The sequence below is a fragment of the Colias eurytheme genome, chromosome 19 (genome assembly GCF_061535395.1).
Source record: "Colias eurytheme isolate Ceu_HAF_F1 chromosome 19, ilColEury1 Martin Lab GWU primary, whole genome shotgun sequence".
NCBI lineage: Eukaryota > Metazoa > Arthropoda > Insecta > Lepidoptera > Pieridae > Colias > Colias eurytheme.
In genome coordinates, this window is record NC_142998.1 from 8,794,047 (window position 1) to 8,813,099 (window position 19,053).

Genomic DNA, 19,053 nt, shown 5'->3' on the forward strand with positions numbered 1-19,053 from the left:
GGGAATAGTGTTCTTTACCCAACCTAATTCAAAGAGCTTTTAAACTAGGGCGGATCGATCTTTTTACAAGGACAACGTTGATGGCAAACTGAATTGTTATTCCGAACACGTTTTTACGTCTCGTAGATAACCGCTGTTCATTTTTGAAACGGCTATATAAATAGCACCCTCTGGGCGAATAAATTTTAAAACCATCAGTGGATTAGTGAAGAATTCTCGATCTGTATGCGGATTATAGGATTTAGTTGTAGATTAAGACTTATCTTTACAGTTTATTTGATCCTGATAATGACGTTCCAATTATGTCTTGTAAATACATGAATTTATTGTTTCTTTTAGTACCTACAAATTTAAAAACATTTGAAGTTCAACTGTTTTTATTTTAAATCTAATTTATAGGTTTGATTCAGTAAAACAGTTTTTTCATTTCATTTAACTTGAATAATAATCACTATATATTTAAAACGTATATTTAATTAAATATTAAGTCGTTTTAAAATCTAACACAGCCCAAAGCTATTTATTCCCATCAATACCAAAGATCTGACATTTTAAAAATGATCTTTTCAGTTTGTTTGCCACTTTTCCGTCTATATTAATGGTGGTCGTTCTTATCTCTCTTAACTGAAGGGAAGTAGTTTATAAATTGTGCCTAAGGTCTTTTGTAGATGTTTTTATTAAATCTTTTTCCAATATTTCAGTGTAGTCAGCAGATAAAGAAAATTTCATAGACATTTCCTACATAACATACCTAGGTTTAGATTATTAAGGCACAGAAGTTGTTAGTGAAAATCGATAAATAAATTTTTTTAAATACTTTATTCTCCATATTTAACCTAATATACCAAAGACCAAAAAGCTTATAGTCTTAGTTAAACGTATACATAAACTGAATCTTATAATCCATCGCATAGATTCTATAGCTAATTCTCTCAAAACTCTGTATATATTTAAACAGGCCCACTTGTATAAAAGACCCAATTAACTGCTCGCCCTCAATAAACTGCTGAATATAGTAAAAACAACCCTTTGCTTTTCTGCGTGACCTCAAAATGAGACGGCGATGAACCTTAAAAACATGCTTTTACAGACACACGCCCTACTTAATTGAGCTCTCTAGTTTCCACCTCACAGTTAGAAAGGTTAACTATAGAAATACACCTTTTTAAATTAAAGTTCAAAACCTAAATATTGTAAAACGTTCCCATTAAAATATATTCCATTGTCAGCATCGACACAAAATAATCTATTCAATACGTCTACGTTCATTTCAGTTGATTGCTTTTTCAAACAGCATTCCCATGAGTTGGATATCGGGGTAAACACGGATTCCCATTCCTAGGCACTAACAGTATTTGAGGCGGATTTCCCTCATATTATACCCACAAACCTAACAAACTGTTTCGAGCGTCCGATCGAATTTCAACATTATTGGAATAGAAATAAAATATATATTCCCGTGTTCCTAAACGACAATGGATTTTTGGGCTTAGGAGTCGTAAAGGAATGGCGAAGTTTCTAGAAAAATGTAAGACCTCGAAGCTGTATTTCTTATTATCTGATTGTAAGAAGTTGAAGTTAGTTTGTGTGCGGTTCTGTGGAACAATTTAACGTTCGCAGACTTGTATTCAATTTCGCACGGTATTGAAAATAGATATTTCCATGGAAATTGTTTATTGAAATGTTTAGTTCGTAAATATCAGGAGGTTTTCTAGAAATGGTTTCTATGAAAAGTATAATTTGTATGATCCACAAAGTAAAAGTATACAACGTAATTTCTGTTAGATTGTGTTTATGTGAAATTGGAATGGTGAATGTTGAACATAGTTTCTAAACCATTGTTCCTTAAAACGATGGAGATGGATCGTTTTTTTCGTTATGATATTATTAACATTTGAGCATATTGTAACAATAATATCTACCATTTCTCTTTCTGCGCCTATAAAGTTATAAGTACGAATAAAAGGCATAATCGATAAGGTGAACTCAATAAGCTACACCTATTAATGTTTATGCGAATTTCATATCCTTTGAGTATATTAAACATCATAAAAGTGGAAAGTGTCTCCGAGGCATAGAAGCCATTATGAGATGTGCGGTAAGGGCGGATATTGAATTTCGCTTCACTCCCAAACCACTTTAACAAGTGGATCGGCGTATTGCTCCCAAGGAGTGCATTGCTATTGGAAAATACTTAAAAACGTGACAATATTATGCATTTCGATACCTTCCAAAGTTCCAAATCGATTCTTCTGGAAAGATTTTCATTCAACGTAAACAATGCGGTTGTTTTAACCCTCGGTGAAACAAGATTACGTTTTGGTCTCTGTTTTTATATGGCCAGCGCTTTCGGCGTTCTGTAATCGATTTTCAATCCATGTTTATGTTTGAAAGGTTATACAGTACACCACATTGTTTGATCGCATGTTTTTCTAAATTTTGATAAACATATTTCGTGTGGTGTATGTGAAAGTTTACGAGCACATCAAACTGTAAATTTACATTGTTAACACGTGGTGAATATTAAAATGTAATCCTGCAATAAAACGCGGCAGGGTATAAAAATTCAGAACATTCTTCTTAAAGTGCATCAGTTGCACTCTTGGAATGCCTTGTGGGGAGCCATTCATTTTATATGCGCTACTTACTTCAATATTTTAGCACATTGCGCTATTTATAAGATTTATAGAGTTTTTATTGGATTAAAGGTTCTCGAACTAAATTTTGTGTGAATAAGATTTTAAATTTAACTCCAAATTCGTGAAATTATCCATTGAAGTAATTTTAATTTTAAATCAGATATTTTATAGCCACGCTCTGACCGTACATCGCTTTAAACATTTAAAATGATAATTATTCGTAAAATAAAAATTTACTCGTCATTCCAACGCACATAATATGGCTTTAATGTATTGCTCGAGCAACATTTTAATTGAATTCCACTATGAGCTTATCTTTAAACTTTTAATACGGTTTATGGTTGAACGAAACATATGAATACTTACAATTATATTTCGCTTAACCAAAATCCGTGTGAACATAATATCAAAATAATTAAATTCATACAAACATTGTTTAAATTTACATTACGTGCTAGATAATTTAAGGATTAATCGAATTGGTTCACTGCGATATCGTTGTTTGCGTATTGAATGTAATTTAATATTGTAGTAATAGCATATTATCTAATGCAAACAATGGCATTTTCATCTGATTAACGTTGAATTGTAGCTGTGTAAATGTGATACGAGGTGTGGAAAATATGTTTTGGCCGCAGGCCATTGAGTGTAGCAGACACGAGAGGAATATTTTAAGTTTATAATAATGCTTTGTACTGTCTTCTTTCTTATTGCTTTCATATCTCGTAATGTTTATTCTTATAATAGACTAGCTTCCGCCCACGACTTTGTACGTGCATCCCCGTTTTTCCCCGTTCCCGCAAGAATTTCGGGAAATCCTTTCTTAGCGGATGCCTACGTCCTAACATCTACATGCATGCCAAATTTCAGCCCAATACGTCCAGTGGTATCAGTCACCTTTGAGTTTTATATGGAAATATATATATATATATATATATATATATATATATATTTCCTTAATATATATATATATATATATATATATATATATATATATATATATATATATATATATATATTTCCTTGACGCAGTAAATTCAATAGAGATTTAAATAAAATTTCAGTAAAATAAACAAAGCAGTATCCAATATACAAAAACATAATATTTACGGGTTAATTTCCATAATCGATTTCATTTTCTTACATTATAATAACGGAAGAGTACTAACATGATTCCATTATAATCCCATCCAAAAACACAAGCAAGCAGTGCTTGTAAAGGAGTGTTCTCAAATCCCTCGAGTGCTGGCTCGTAGTGATTTCAGCTAACATTGGCTGGTACAACTTTGACCTACTGAGTATTCCAGACGGAATACAAGTGGCATTAATTTATACTGTGGCCGGCTTTAATAAATAAATTAGTAGACGCTAATGTACACTTTTAACGCGCTGTAAAAGTTATGAATGGAATGGTTTATTTAATTTTTTAATTGAATTCTTGCTTGCATGAGTTGGGAGTTCCTTTTAGGTGCCGGCCACTTTGCTGTACAGGAATTACAAATATTTTATATGCTCATGTAATTTTTAAATTAATTTACTTTTAGACGGCACGAGGTTTAGATATTGTGTCCATTTTGATTTGGTTCTATGTATGGTAGGGACATAGATCTGTTACGGTCTTAAAATAAACATAATATGATTATTATTGTTTTCTTGGACGGAAAATCTTAATACTATTATAAAGGCGAAAGTTTGTAAGGATGTATGGATGTATGGATGTATGGATGTTTGTTACTCTTTCACGTAAAAACTACTGAACCGATTACAATGAAATTTAGCACACATATAGAGGGTAACTTGGATTAACACATAGGATAGGTTTTATCCCGGAAATCCCACGGGAACGGGAACTATGCGGGTTTTCCTTTGAAAACGCGGGCGAAGCCGCGGGCGGAAATCTAGTTACAAATAAATATAATATCTTCTCTCTTCATGATAACATCAACAACTACTTCTAAAGTAAACTAATAGTGAAAAGAAACATACGATACCTTATACGCTTTCTACACAAAATATATTTCTCTAAAATGAATATTACTGCAACAATTCGAACAACTCGACAACAAATATCTCAACAGCATTGCGATTGAATAAACGTATAAAATCTACTTTAAAGGTAGGTAATATAATAATAGTTCTCTTGTTTGGAAACTTTATTAGTTTTCGTAGGATGCAAAAAGTGCGGTAACGAGCAATGTCGGGCTGAAGTTCGCTTTGGAAATCTCGTTATGAACTACAATACTTTTATAGAATTCACATTTACTACGACCGCTGGGAAAGAAATGCCATTTTGCATTGATACGATATTAAGTAGGTATACCTTGCTATTACCGGACCTTGCTATGTTCACGACTTTAAGTTTTTCTAAATTATCGAATTGTATTCCGAAATGTTTATATGTTTTAATAGAAAGTTGTTTATGTGCAAAACAATACATCGCGAATTCGCGACACTATCTTAATCGTAATTTAATTATAATAGAAGCCTTTCATTAATTTCGTGGATTAAATTCGAAGTTATTATAACATTAATAAATCGATTTTGCCTATAACTACTACGTATATATATATAAATCGAGCACAGGATAATTATCTTCTCAAATAACAAGTTTTTTTAATTATATTTCAAAAGTCTTGTCTCAATTTTAAAATTGATCTTATCCTCTCGAGTTTTGATAATATAACATGAAACTGTGTCTGACACATTGCCAAGGATATCTATTGAGTTACCGGCCAGTTCTATCCTTCTTTCTCAGTAAAAAGTCGAGTTTTAGTCGTTCCTAGATGTTCTTAAATTCTAGAAATTTTCTACTCTATATTCTCAAATGCGTTTTATATTTCATGTTAACTCGGTATCTTTTCTCTATTTTGCATACGTCAATACAAAATAGCTGGAGGATGTATTTTAAATCGGATTCACTATGTTCTGTAAAGCCAAGCTTTATGTTCGCTAGTTTTCGTATAAGTATTATGTTGCAATTTTAAAAAGCCCTTCTCAACCGCGCGTGCAATAACAACAAAGTCCTTTAGTTTTCATCAGCGTAATATTATCGCTAGCCTCTTAATCTACATCAGGAAATTACGCCATAATACGCTTCCTTTCATTACTAAAGCACAAAACCCATTGGAGAAGGGAAATAATGAAAAAATGCCTTACATTTTGTAGCTAAGGGGTTCAATTAGATGCTTTGAAAACAAGTGAATAAACCAGGACAATGAAATGAGCTGCTTACCATAATTGGACACGATTCTATAAGGATTCAATTATTGAAGTATGCTAAGAATTTATATTGGCTTAAATTATAAAGCAAATTTTAAAATTGTATTTCATTTAGTGGTCATTCCAATGCAGATTAAATTTGGTAAAGAATTCACTTTATAAATATGATTTTCATTAGATAACGGTAGAACTTTGATATAATTTACAAATGCTATTTATAAGTGATGAATGGCAAAATACAACCATCCATAAAGGAAAATTAACACAAGCGTGTAACTTACTAAAACAGAATATATTCATAACATTATAGTACAATCCCTCGTAAAGACTACTCCATCATGGGCCCATCTTATACAGGGTGGCTTAACGCACTGATAGTTAAACCATTGATGAGTGAAGACACGTTAACCAAAGGTCTACTTTGAGTTGCGACCCTTTTGTTTGGAACTATTGATTGGCGATACGTGGGAGGTTTTAATAAAATTATTTGCAATCAGGGCGAAACTAGTCTTTGAAGTAATATCTAAAGACTTCATTCATCTTAAACTTACTAGAGTTGACACACGTAGTTGCTAATCTGAATTGGAAAATCTATGGCAGTTAAGGCATTCATATATACTATATTTATTTCCTATTAAATATATTTTTAGTTTAATTTACTTAGGGTCGTTACCGCTTGCAGATAATGTCCTATTATTTTATTTTACCTTATATATTATATACCTTAATGACATTAATTTTCGTACATTATATTTTGTTAATTAACGGATAAAGTAAACAGTACAAGTCAAGAAGCTGTGAAAAATGAAAATAGCCATTTAATTGTTTTAATCTACAAGAACTTTTCCAACTGTGTATGTGCTCATTATTTATCCCTCCACAGGTGGTCGAAGATTGGAAATTCATGTCAATGGTCCTGGACAGGTTTTTCCTTTGGTTGTTTACAATCGCGTGTTTTGTCGGCACTTTCGGTATTATATTTCAGTCGCCATCTTTGTATGATACCCGTGTTCCCGTTGATCAGGAATTATCTTCTATACCGATGCGAAAGAATAACTTTTATTATCCTAAGGATATTGAAACTATTGGTATTGTTTAAATGGTTATTTAGAGATAGAATAGTGGCCAAATTATTAGGGTAAATTTTCATGATTTTCGCACAATAAGTACCTTCTTTGAAAGCCTATGTGTGTATAAAAATCCATTCAAATTAACTCAACACACGCGGGAAAGAGTAAAGATAAACGCACAAATATTAATTTTACATAAAATGAGTAGGTATGACAAACAAACTGTAGGAATTTAAGAAATTACTTTGTCGTTATAATTCGGCCATGAATCATATTGTAGCAAATAATTTAAATATTAAAATACTAATAGCACAATATTGAAAGTAATTAATAATATGTAGGAAAGTATTTATAACGCATAAAATAAGCGGTGCACTACACAAGGTATAGCGTTAATCAACCTTTAGGAACTAAGTTTTTATGATAGACGAAAATTGTTAATCGAAAAGTTAGTGTAATAATATTTAAACCTGTAAAAGTAATTAAAATAAATGTATATAACTAATTATTCTTTTAAATAATAAGAGAATAGCTCTTTTTTATGAATAATTATTTGAAAGTAAATAATAGGAATATAAAGGCGATCCTCGACCTATAAATACTGTAGAAATTTAGTTAAAAACTTATTTAAGAATTCTAGTAAGTAATTAAATCTAGTCATAAATATTACGCTAAAGACCGCTTCGGATAAATGATGATTCGCTTAATCGGCGCGGCGTCCGGATAATCGGCGGTCTACTGTAATAAGAGAATAGCACGTTATTAAATAATATGTAGGAAAGTATATAATATAATGGAATAAAAGAACCCGATATTCAACCATCAAATATTGTAGAAACTTAGTTAAATAATTTATTTAAGAATTCTAGCAATTAAATCTAGTCATAAATATATTAATGTGTAGACTATCATTTCGTATGTATTTAATTTTGAATTTGCATGAAAATAATCGGTGCAAATCGAAGACATGGTAATAGCGTTAATCAACCTTATTAGGAACTAAGTATTAATGAAAAGACGAAAATTGTTAATCGAAAAGTTAGTGTTATGATATTATATAAAAGTAATTTAAATAAAATATAATTATTATTTTACATAATAAGAGAATATCGTTTGTGTGTTAAGAGGGTTTACGCGGTCCGTGCGCTGTTTGGCTCAAATATGTGATTTTTCAAACCAGATTGTCCATCAACCACTTATCTTACAAACATATGAATTACTAATAATTTTAGGAAATTTTATTTTCTATGTAGTTAGTTAAGAGTTTTTTTCAATTAATACAGTATTTCTGAATACCATCAAGATAACTGAGCCGATGATTACTTGATTTCACTTTTAGTGTCAATTTCGAAGCTAAAAATATCTGAAATTGCTGACAGATCTAACACACAATTATTTTTAACTAACTGCAAAAATCCTTATTAAAATAGTTAGTTAAAAGATTTTTTTATTTTGGACTCCTAACTTACGAAATTAAAATCCGAACAATGTGAATTTTTTTAGAAATTATAGTCGACAAAATGATTATTTTCACCAAGATATTTGACTTTATTGAATATAATTTATACATATTGCAATAAAAGAATGTCTTACTTATAAGATAAAATTTAAAAAATCAACTAAGGTACCTCTATTATTTTTCTACAAATTTTTTTAAAGTACTATAAAACACTGCGCGCGACCCGATTAAAATCAGTCGGCAGCGAGCCTTTCCAGAGAGAGGACATGTTGCTCGGCGCTCTCCTGCGGACCTATGCTGTTCATAGTAAAAGGATTGCGCAAGCCGCGATCTATCGTAATAGATCGCGGAGTTTTTGACTTGCGTTAAATAGAATATGCGCTCTTAAGAAAATAGTGACTCATCCCTGTCCTCTGCCCCTAGCCACGCCCCCGTTTCATCACGTCCCAAAAAAATATTAAGTTAAGTTCACAGTGATCATCCCACGATATAATAAATATTTGATTGACTACCTACTGCAAAAACTGCAAAAAGTTATGGCATTGAAGTTCCCCGACTGTCACCGCGCGTACAATCGTAAACTCAATCCTATTGAGTTAGTGTTGGCAAAAAATAAAAAATTAGGTTGCTGCATACAACTTATAAAATGAGTGCTGTAAAAAAATATTTTATGACGTAGTAAATGTCGTAGGTGCTAGTCGATGGAAGAAATGCTGCGACCATGTGGTAAAGAGGAAAATACCATGTGACATTTGTATGATGTCATGGAAATTGCAGAAGAAAATCCATTTATTATAAAAACCAATGAAGATTCTAGTGATTGTGATTAAAATATTATAATTTTTTATTAAAATATTTTTATTCATTAAACTTTTTTTTAAACGTATCTATATTGTTTTAATTTTTACTTCAATGTGAATACACCTTTACGATGCAGTTGCAATTTTGAGTCATTATTTTCTTAAGGCGATTGAACTATAGCACATTATTATGCAGGCGCTAGACATGTGATCAAATACGCAAATACCTACAAAGTCGCGAAGTGTGGCACTGACATTTGCCTATTTGTTCAAAGTTTGAACACATATTTGAAGTTTGCCGAGTCGAGTCGGTTTTTCTGCGAACATCAAAGTAATCAAACTTCAAAGTTGCTTCAAAGTTTGTGCGCCCTGCCACACTTGTTACAATGCTTAGTAACGCGCGCGCCGCTGACCGGAGCAGTTGTGTGTGTATATTTTGAGTGTCATAATGGAGTGGAGTAATGATGTAGTTATCGAATTTCTTCAGCTACTTGAAGCGGAACCCTCCATATGGGATCCAAAAAACAAAGACCACAAAAACCGTAACGTTGTAAACGACGCATGGATCCGAATAAAAAATAATTTATCACTACCGTTTACGGTAGATGAACTAAAAAGAAAGAGAAATAGCCTTCTAACCCAGTATAGGGATAATTTAAAAAAAATTAAAGAGACAACAAAAATCGTCTTCCGATCTATCAGCCATCTTTGCAATAACTGTGCCGTAAAACATTTGAAAACAAGTCTAGCAGGCATATTTGTAATCGTGTTTGCGTCAAAGTTTTCACTTCAAAGTTTGGTCAAATGTTTGCTCAAACTTTGAAGCCAATGTGTAGCGCCAGCATTAGGAATACTTATTTGAAAATAAATAATAGGTAGGTATATAATATAATGTAATAAAAGAAAGCGATCCTCGACGTTCAAATATTGTAGAAATTTAGTATATAAAATGTATTTAAGAATTTTAGTAATTAAATCTATTAAAAAATATATTAATGGGTAGATTATCATTTCGTTAGGTATATATTTTATTTTGAATTTTCACGAAAATAATCGGTACAGATCCAACACATATGATATAGCGTTAATCAACCTTTAGGAACTAAGTATTTATTATAAGACGAAAAATTGTTAATAGTAAAAGTTAGTGTAATGATATTATAACCAGTAATAGTAATTTAAATAAGTTTTTATAATCATTATTTTAGATACAGTAGAACGCTGATTTTCCTTATTAATTGGGACGGGGTCGATTCGGATAATCGGAAATTCGGATAACTGGACATAATAGGAAAACGAAGTGTCGCAAATAGAATAAACTTTATTAAGCGCAACATGTAGTTTCTTGCCTCTCGATTTCAGCAAAAAAAGTTGAAATATGTTTGGACTCCAGTGAATTCTAACTTGTTACAAGAAAACAGATCAAAAATTACTAAATTAGTGGTTTTAATTTTTTATATTACGCTAAAGACCGCTTCGGATAATTGGCGATTCGGTTAATCGGCGTTCTACTGCAATAAGAGAATAGCACGTTATTAGGAATAATTATTTGAACGTAAATAGGTAGGAAAGTATATAATATAATGGAATAAAAGAACCCGACACTCGACCATCAAATATTGTAGAAACTTAGTTAAATAATTTATTTAAGAATTCTAGCAATTAAATCTAGTCATAAATATATTAATGTGTAGACTATCATTTCGTATGTATTTAATTTTGAATTTGCATGAAAATAATCGGTGCAAATCGAAGACATGGTAATAGCGTTAATCAACCTTTAGGAACTAAGTAGTAATGATAAGACGAAAATTGTTAATCGAAAAGTTACTGTTATGATATTATATAAAAGTAATTTAAATAAAATATAATTATTATTTTACATAATAAGAGAATATAGTTTATTCACGTTGAGAAAATAGTGACTCATCATTGTCCTCTTCCCTAGCCACGCCCCCGTCTAATCTCGTCGCAAAAAATATAAAGTCAAGTTCACAGTGATCACCCCACAATATACTAAATATTTGATTGAGTACTGCAAAAACTGCAAAAAGTTATGACATTGAAGTTCCCCGACTGCCACCGTACAATTGTAAACTCAATCCTGTTGGTGAGTTGGTGTGGGCCCGAATAAAAAATAATTTTTAAAATGATTGCTATTAAAAATATTTTATGACGTAGTAAATGCCGTAGATGCTAGTCGATGGAAATACTGCGACCATGTGGTAAAAGAGGAAACTATGTGAAATTTGTATGATGTCATGGAAATTGCAGAAGAAAATCCATTTATTATAAATTCCAATGAAGATTCCAGTGATAGGGATTAAAATATTATAATTTTTGATCTAAATATTTTTAAACGTATATTGTTTTAATTTTTACTTCAATGTGAATACACCTTTACGATGCAGTTGCAATGATGAATCACTATTTTCCTAACTCGAATGAACTATAGCACATTATTAGGAATACTTATTTGAAAATAAATAATAGGTAGGTATATAATATAATGTAATAAAAGAAAGCGATCCTCGACGTTCAAATATTGTAGAAATTTAGTATATAAAATGTATTTAAGAATTTTAGTAATTAAATCTAGTAAAAAAAATATATTTATGAGTAGATTATCATTTCGTTATATATTTCATTTTGAATTTTCACGAAAATAATCGGTACAGATCCAACACATATGATATAGCGTTAATCACTCTTTAGGAACTAAGCTTAGGAACTAAGTATTTATTATAAGACGAAAATTGTTAATCGAAAAGTTAGTGTAAGGATATTATAACCAGTAATAGTAATTTAAATAAGTTTATATAATTAATATTTTAAATAATAAGTGATATAGAACATTATTAGGAATACTTATTTAAAGTAAATATTTATTAGGTAGGAAAGTATTTATAAGGCAAAAGAAGATGATCCTCGACCTTCAAATATTGTAGAAATTTAGTTTAAAAAAATGTGTTTTGAAATTTTAGTAATTATATCTACTCAAAAAATATTTTAATGTGTATTAGTGTAATGATATTATAACCAATAAAAGTTATTTAAACACATAATTATGAATAATAACTACATATTATATAAGTATCTCTTCCATGTAATTGCCAAATTTTTTTATTTGCTTGTTTATTCTTAGCTATTGCTAATTTGCTGTTTCTTTGATATTTAAGATACTTCATTGTTTTAATATGTATTAAGAATAATATAATTGTGGCTTGTGTAATGTTGGCTGTGGGTTTTATTTATTTTTAAGCAACTGTTATGTAAATTACAAATATAACGTAATATTTATGCACAAATAAACGATCGAAATATTTATTTGGTTTTTATTTTCATCCTCTTACCTTACCCAATGAATTAGAGATATTATTTTTATAGAGAATATCTGATACTTAATATAGTTAATACCTATAATTATTAGATTTTGATTCTAAAATCAAGGCCAAAATTACAAAAATAAACTGAGCCACCACTGCTCACTGAGCCACCACTGCTCGCACTGCTTGCACTTCTTTTTAATATACGTAGATGAAATTACAACACTCCAACTTATTTATCACACAATTCAAACTGGTAATTGGTTAATACACTCTATATAAAACAAAAGGTCCTTCGAGGAAATAAAAGAAAAATTCTCAAAAATCCTTTTAATGTGGCGTTATAACAAGTCTTGTAATCATATCGAACAGACTGACTGGACAGGCATCAAAGTATTTGTCGCAGTCACCGTTCTGGCCGTCTAATTCTGCTTCGTAATATATATCGTCGATACCTTCTTCCTTTGATGATGATGGCCTGGAAATAGGGTAAGTTGAGGTGAGTTTTCATTAGTAAAGATAGTGTTCGTAGAATCTTTCATTATGCTATGCTTAAAACATAGAGATTGGAGTGTAGCTGTATCGATTTAGGTAGAAAAGGTATTTAAGTAGATACATTCGAATACATTTTAAAGTGAAACTTTTTTTACATCGTCTCAAACTGTTTGGTCTGTGTAGCGCATGTCGCGTGTATCGCGGCTGCCGAGTAGGTATACCTACTCGGCAGCCGCGATACACGCGACATGCGCTACACAAAGCAGTGTTCGGAACCGTTCGAACAGTTTCACTTTTACCGTGGTTTCATAAAACCACACAACATTTTTTTTTATTAAAATAAAAAATATTTATAAAAATAGTTCTGTTTTACTGAACGATTACTACATAGGTATGTAAGTTTTATTAGGTAATTATACTTTGAATTAACTGATACATCATCTTAAATAACTAAGGTCACAACACATCATCATTTTAACACTGGCCTTCTAAATTGTAATTCATATACTTGGTGATAGAAAAAATAACACAAAAATGTAACTTTAATCGTTGCATTAAATATTTTAAAATGTATTCTTAAGATATATTTTGATGTTACAATATGTTAACGCCTTAATTAAAGTACTAGCTGTGTCCCGCGGTTTAACCGCATTTCTCTACTCCTGTTAGTCTTAGCATGATGATATCCTATCCCTATAGCCTTCCTCGATAAATGGGCTATCTAACACCGAAAGAATTTTTCAAATCGGACCAATACTTCCCGAGATTAACGCGTACAAACAAACAAACAAACTCTTCAGCTTTATATTTAGTATAGATGTGACAAAACATTTAACTTACGTAAATATAATGTGCAGAATGTGTCCCATAAGCCCATTGTGGTGTAAGGGAGTGTCTGCCGCCTCACAGATGTTGCGCAGCAAGCAGTCTCTTCCGTTCAGACCGTTCCTTTAATAAATGAAATTCAGTGTAAAGTTGGAACTTAATCTCTAGAGATGTATCTTTTGTAGAACGTTCAATTTTTGTAAACATTATGTGGTGAGGTTCAATACAAAAATATTTTTTTTTTAATATTGTTTATTAGGTCACAAAATGCAACTTAAGAATAATTTAAACCAAATGATTATATCATAGTCGATGTTTCGATCAATACTAAATTATATTGACTTTACTTTTTTGATGTCGAAAACTACATACATTTCTGTCATAGGTACATTTATTTCCTGAGTCTTTAACAAAGATTATTAATTTCGCTATTGTTCTTCAGTGACTATAAAATCGTTATTTACTAATTTATCAAGCGATTTACGTAAACAGTTAAGCTTCTTTACATAATATATTAGCCTATTTACATTTTGGCCGAACACTGGTGGGATCCTGACTTAGTGCCAAATCAATTTGTGCATGGTAGGTGGTTCTCTTGGAAGTATGTTTTATTTCTATCTACTACGTAAATGTAGATATTGTACTACAAATACGATACATTTTTGGGTTAGAAAAGTAGATATATACACCATCATTCTGATTTCTATCTCTAGAATAATATTAGATCTTTAGCTTTAAAATGTATTTTAAAGTCACATTTGGCGTAGGCGGTTTTGCATTGATTGGAAAGCAAGATTGGAGTTTTAAGGATTAATAAAAAAAAAACTCACTCTTTAAATTTCGTTTCTAAAACGATATACGCCAACTCCCTGGTAATACTCCTACTATGTCTTGAAATTACCTGAAAGCATAAAATATGAAAATAGATTTGTGGGGTGAAGCTAGAGTCGAAAATATATTTTAATACTATAAAACCTTAGAACTTTTCTGCGGCATTGTAACTTGCACCATTTGGACTAAATCCAATATAATCTAAAGCTTTTATTTGCCAGTGTAATTTGGAAGCTTCTTAACTGTTCAATAAAAAAGACGCCTTTTATTGGTTTTTTTTTTCACAAACTTAGAATACCAATATACCTACAATCTACTTGATAGCTAGGTACCTAACTATAGATAAATTGCCTTCCTATGACAAATTTTAATTTTTTTTTCACACGAATCAAGAAATACTTTGAGTTCGACAATAACTTTGACTAACGAACTTTGGTACCATTCACTTGCAGTAGGTACGCCCGAACAATTATGACATTTCTTCTAGAAGAGAGCGAATAATATGAATTTAAAAACCGCCAAAGCACCTGTCACCAGTATAAAGCCGGCTACTCATGTAGGTACCTGCCGCAGGGGCAATATTGGAACAATCTCCGCGGCGGTCGGAGTAATTTCAGTTGTTCTCTAAATTGCCCCTGCTTGCCTATGCACATCAAGATTAAGGAGCCAATTAAGGGTGCAATTCCAATATTGCCCCTACTGTAAGTAAAAGAAGGTGAGTAGTCGGTTTTACGAGTGTTTATGTGTGGCGTCGACTATCCGCCCTAATGCCTGCTCTGCCATAAACACATGTTGCTCAAAACATAGAAATTCCCCGTGCGAAATACGTTATTAGCACACGCGTTACTTGACATCGTTTATAAGCTCAGTATGCTAGGTTGCCCTGATAGTACTACATGCGCTGTCAGGTCAAGGGCTGCTCGCTTTCCCATTATTGTTCACGCTTACTATATTTTAATTTGTTCCTGGCCCGTACATTATGCTTTAATAGCATGTATAATATTCTTGTGTTACAATGTAGGAAGAAAGTTCATTATTAAAATACAAATTAGATTTATTTATTGCATAAAAACTGATTAAAATTAAGATTAGGAATTGTGCTAGTAAATAATTATGTGACTGTATTTAAAGAGCGTCTCATTTTACTAATGACTCCCCAATCCCAATTCCCAATTGTAAAAAGTTAAACCTCCACATAATAAGCTGTTATTAATAAAAAATTTTCAGTGTAAGTAAGCATACGCCAAATAACAAATTATTTCATATTTTTACCTAACAGAATTGTTATCTACCTTTCCATATTCAAGCAACAAATAAAATAGGTATATAGTATAGACAACCCTAAATTCATTTTGACCGCCTCCTTGGTACAGTGGTTAACGCGTGAACGTAAAACCGAGGGGTCCTGGGTTCGATTCCCGGTGGAGACGAAGAAAAAAAAATGTCTCGGTCTGGTAGGACAAAGAAGGCTGATCCCTTGTCCCTAAAGAAATTCGATCAGTGAAACAGATGTATAATGCATCTGCCCCTTACCCCACGAGGGGACATGGGACTTCACTAAATTCATATTAAATGCTTTGTAGATCAAATAAGATAATTTCTTTACATAGAGTAAAGAAGTTTAAACTTACGGGTAGATTCGGGAACAAGACTTCATCGATCTCCGTGATGTTAGTAACTGGTGATAAGTTGGTCTCAAAGTTATAAGATACGAATACGTTTTTGTCCGGTATATCCAACGGTACAGCTATGGCGACGAACAACTAAAAATAATATGGGAAAATTAATTTATATTTCACTATATTTTGCTTGAAAATTGTTTGTTTCGAGATAAATTAAAACCATCTTGTACACTCTAGAAGATGGCTTTAATTCTATTTCCAGTCTGCTTGCTTCACTGATTCTCTTGTTTATAAACATACTACAATAACTTTCCGCTCGTGTTGTTTATAACTTAACAAATTAAAATATACTAAAACCTTTCTCTTTATAATTTATCTATAAAAATAATCGCACCAAAATCCGACAGACAGACAGCGGGAAGCAATTTTCTTTTTTACTATGTAGTGATATCATATTAAGTATCTTTGGTTAAATGTAATAAGAAGACGATCGATCGATCCCTGGTATTCTTATATATAGTTTATATTGGTAGTTATGTTTGTTTTGGGGCGATTGAGTAATTACTTAATTGCCCGTAAAGAAAATGGATCAGTGAAACAGATGTGAAATGCATCTACCCCATATGAGGGGACCGAGGTCATTTTTATCAAACGCTCCAGGCTCAATGGGTCACGATAAACTTACTTTTCTATAGAAAATATTCCAAATTTTGAAAGGTATAAGTTTCAGTTATCATTTAATAAGAGATATCCTTAAAAGATATTATCATACTATCGTATAGAAACATTTCTATGTTTTTATGATTGATACCTATGTATAGGGAATGTTTTATACATTGTGATATCTTTTATAAAATAACTTACTCCATATAAAGATGTTGGTGGGAAGATAAGTGCTCGCTTTTGTACGTCATTACTGTTAGCCGTGGAAGCCAGGAGAAAACTGAAATCAAAATAGATGATAATAATTATACTTATAGTAAGTATAGTAAGGTAGGCAATTAATTATACAATAACAATAGAGTATTTAGAACATATTGAATAAAAATTTTACTAAAGTTAGATAGTTATTTTAGTAAAATAATTACTTAATAATATGTTCAGATATCATTGTCTTAATGAGAGCAAGACTGCGTGGAATTGCATGTAGTTTCATTATACTTTTTTGGTAGAGGTCCAGAGGTCCGTTTGGCACATGAAATGAGACTTTTAACCTACTAAACGGACGAAATCGCGAAAAATATTTCAACATTTAGAAACTTGGCCCTTTTGAAAAACCTCAGTCCATACTCTCTAAGGTACAACAAGTTTGAAAAACAACAATGTTTGCTGTGTAAAACTAAAACGTAATTTCAACCAAAAGAAAAATTTAAGAGCTTGCTTATGACCTAAAATTATTCCTTTACGCGAAATGCCGGCAAGTTTAGTAGCGCGATATATGACATTTAAATTTAAAATAGAGTTGCAGTCGACTTAACCCGAACGCTATGAAATTTTTACCTGCATATAATAGGTTTTGTTTCTTACTACTTTATTCGAGGTAAAATACAGGCCGTATTGCGTTTTATTTCGGGTTTAGTTTTAACTATAAATAAAAGAACGTAATTATAGAGAAAGGATTAAGTACCTAGTGGTTCGCTGCAATGCAATGTAATGCCAAACAATGGAATAGAAATGAATGCGAAATCTATAAATATTTAAGTGGATGTATCGAATACTTTTAACTCAAACTCAAAAATTTATTTATTCAATTGAACTTCTTCTAGAAGCACTTTTAAATCATCTTATCATACATATTTTAAACATTTACCAACTAACTTTTGTTTCATTCTCTATAACTCTATGAAACAGAATGAAATATTATATAAAATGTAATAAATAATTAGCTTTAGCTGAATTGAACAATTATTTTATTAACTATTAACTAATAGGTATAAATGAAAGTAAATCTAGGACTTACATTGCTAGAAGTACGCTCCAATCCATATTATATGTTTACACAAATATGTATGTACACACAGATGGACTTTTTTTAAATGAGCTAAAATATTTTGCGACTGTGTTGTGCGCTTGGAGGGAAAATTAGAACCTATACGCGGAATAACGGTGCAACATTTATCATTCTATTTTCTAAGTCGTATTATCAATTGAAGAAAAATTGTTTTATGGCCGCTGTGATCTTAAGTAAGTACAATGTACATTGATAATATTTTTTCCTAGATATTTACATTCAAAGGGAATTTGTAATATTGGTACTTGTGACGTAGGTTAGTATTTCTTTTGTTCGCAACATCGATATATTTCATAAAACTTTTCAGGTATTTAGCATAACATAAAAAATGTTGTATTGTATGAAATATATAGCTTTATATAATGAAACTTTGTTATAACGGAGGTCAAAACAATATAAGTACCTAAAGAGTAATAAATGAAAGTGTGAATTCGTCATATAAGTATAGAGTAATAAAATATGAAAGTATTACTTCATCCAGAATTTGTTTCTAAACAAGATATTTACTTGTAAAGCCATCACAAACAACAAAGAAATAATCTCCATCCACAATCAACAAAAGCGTCACCCAAAATGGTCGTATGGGTTATAATTATGGTTCCGTTGTTACAATAAGATGGTCGGACGACTAGTTTCAATGCTAATTGCTCCAGAATTGAGACCTGTGTCATGTCACTAGTGATAATTGAGTATTGTGGAACTGGACGTAGTTCAATGAAAGTAGTTTTAGTATGAACTATTTTATGAATACAAATA

The 19,053-nt window shown here is 31.3% G+C and overlaps 2 protein-coding genes across 2 annotated transcripts in view; one reads left to right on the forward strand and one right to left on the reverse strand.

Annotated features, from left to right (window-relative positions):
- nAChRbeta2 (nicotinic acetylcholine receptor beta2) overlaps positions 1-7,137 on the forward strand; it is a 30,189-nt gene extending 23,052 nt beyond the window's left edge. The window contains exon 11 of the mRNA XM_090113361.1: positions 6,742-7,137. Within this exon, the coding sequence (XP_089969487.1) occupies positions 6,742-6,957 (216 nt within the window). The 3' untranslated portion in view covers positions 6,958-7,137. The remainder of the gene's footprint in view (positions 1-6,741) is intronic.
- A 5,691-nt stretch (positions 7,138-12,828) lies between these two features.
- On the reverse strand, positions 12,829-18,308 carry LOC149900299 (uncharacterized). Its single transcript, XM_090112873.1, has 6 exons — positions 18,247-18,308; positions 17,151-17,229; positions 16,296-16,427; positions 14,664-14,734; positions 13,849-13,956; positions 12,829-12,991 (listed from the first exon to the last, which is right to left on the reverse strand). Exons 1-6 carry the CDS (start codon positions 18,270-18,272, stop codon positions 12,844-12,846), a joined length of 564 nt encoding a protein of 187 aa, XP_089968999.1. The 5' UTR covers positions 18,273-18,308; the 3' UTR covers positions 12,829-12,843.
- Between the last annotated feature and the right edge of the window lie 745 nt (positions 18,309-19,053).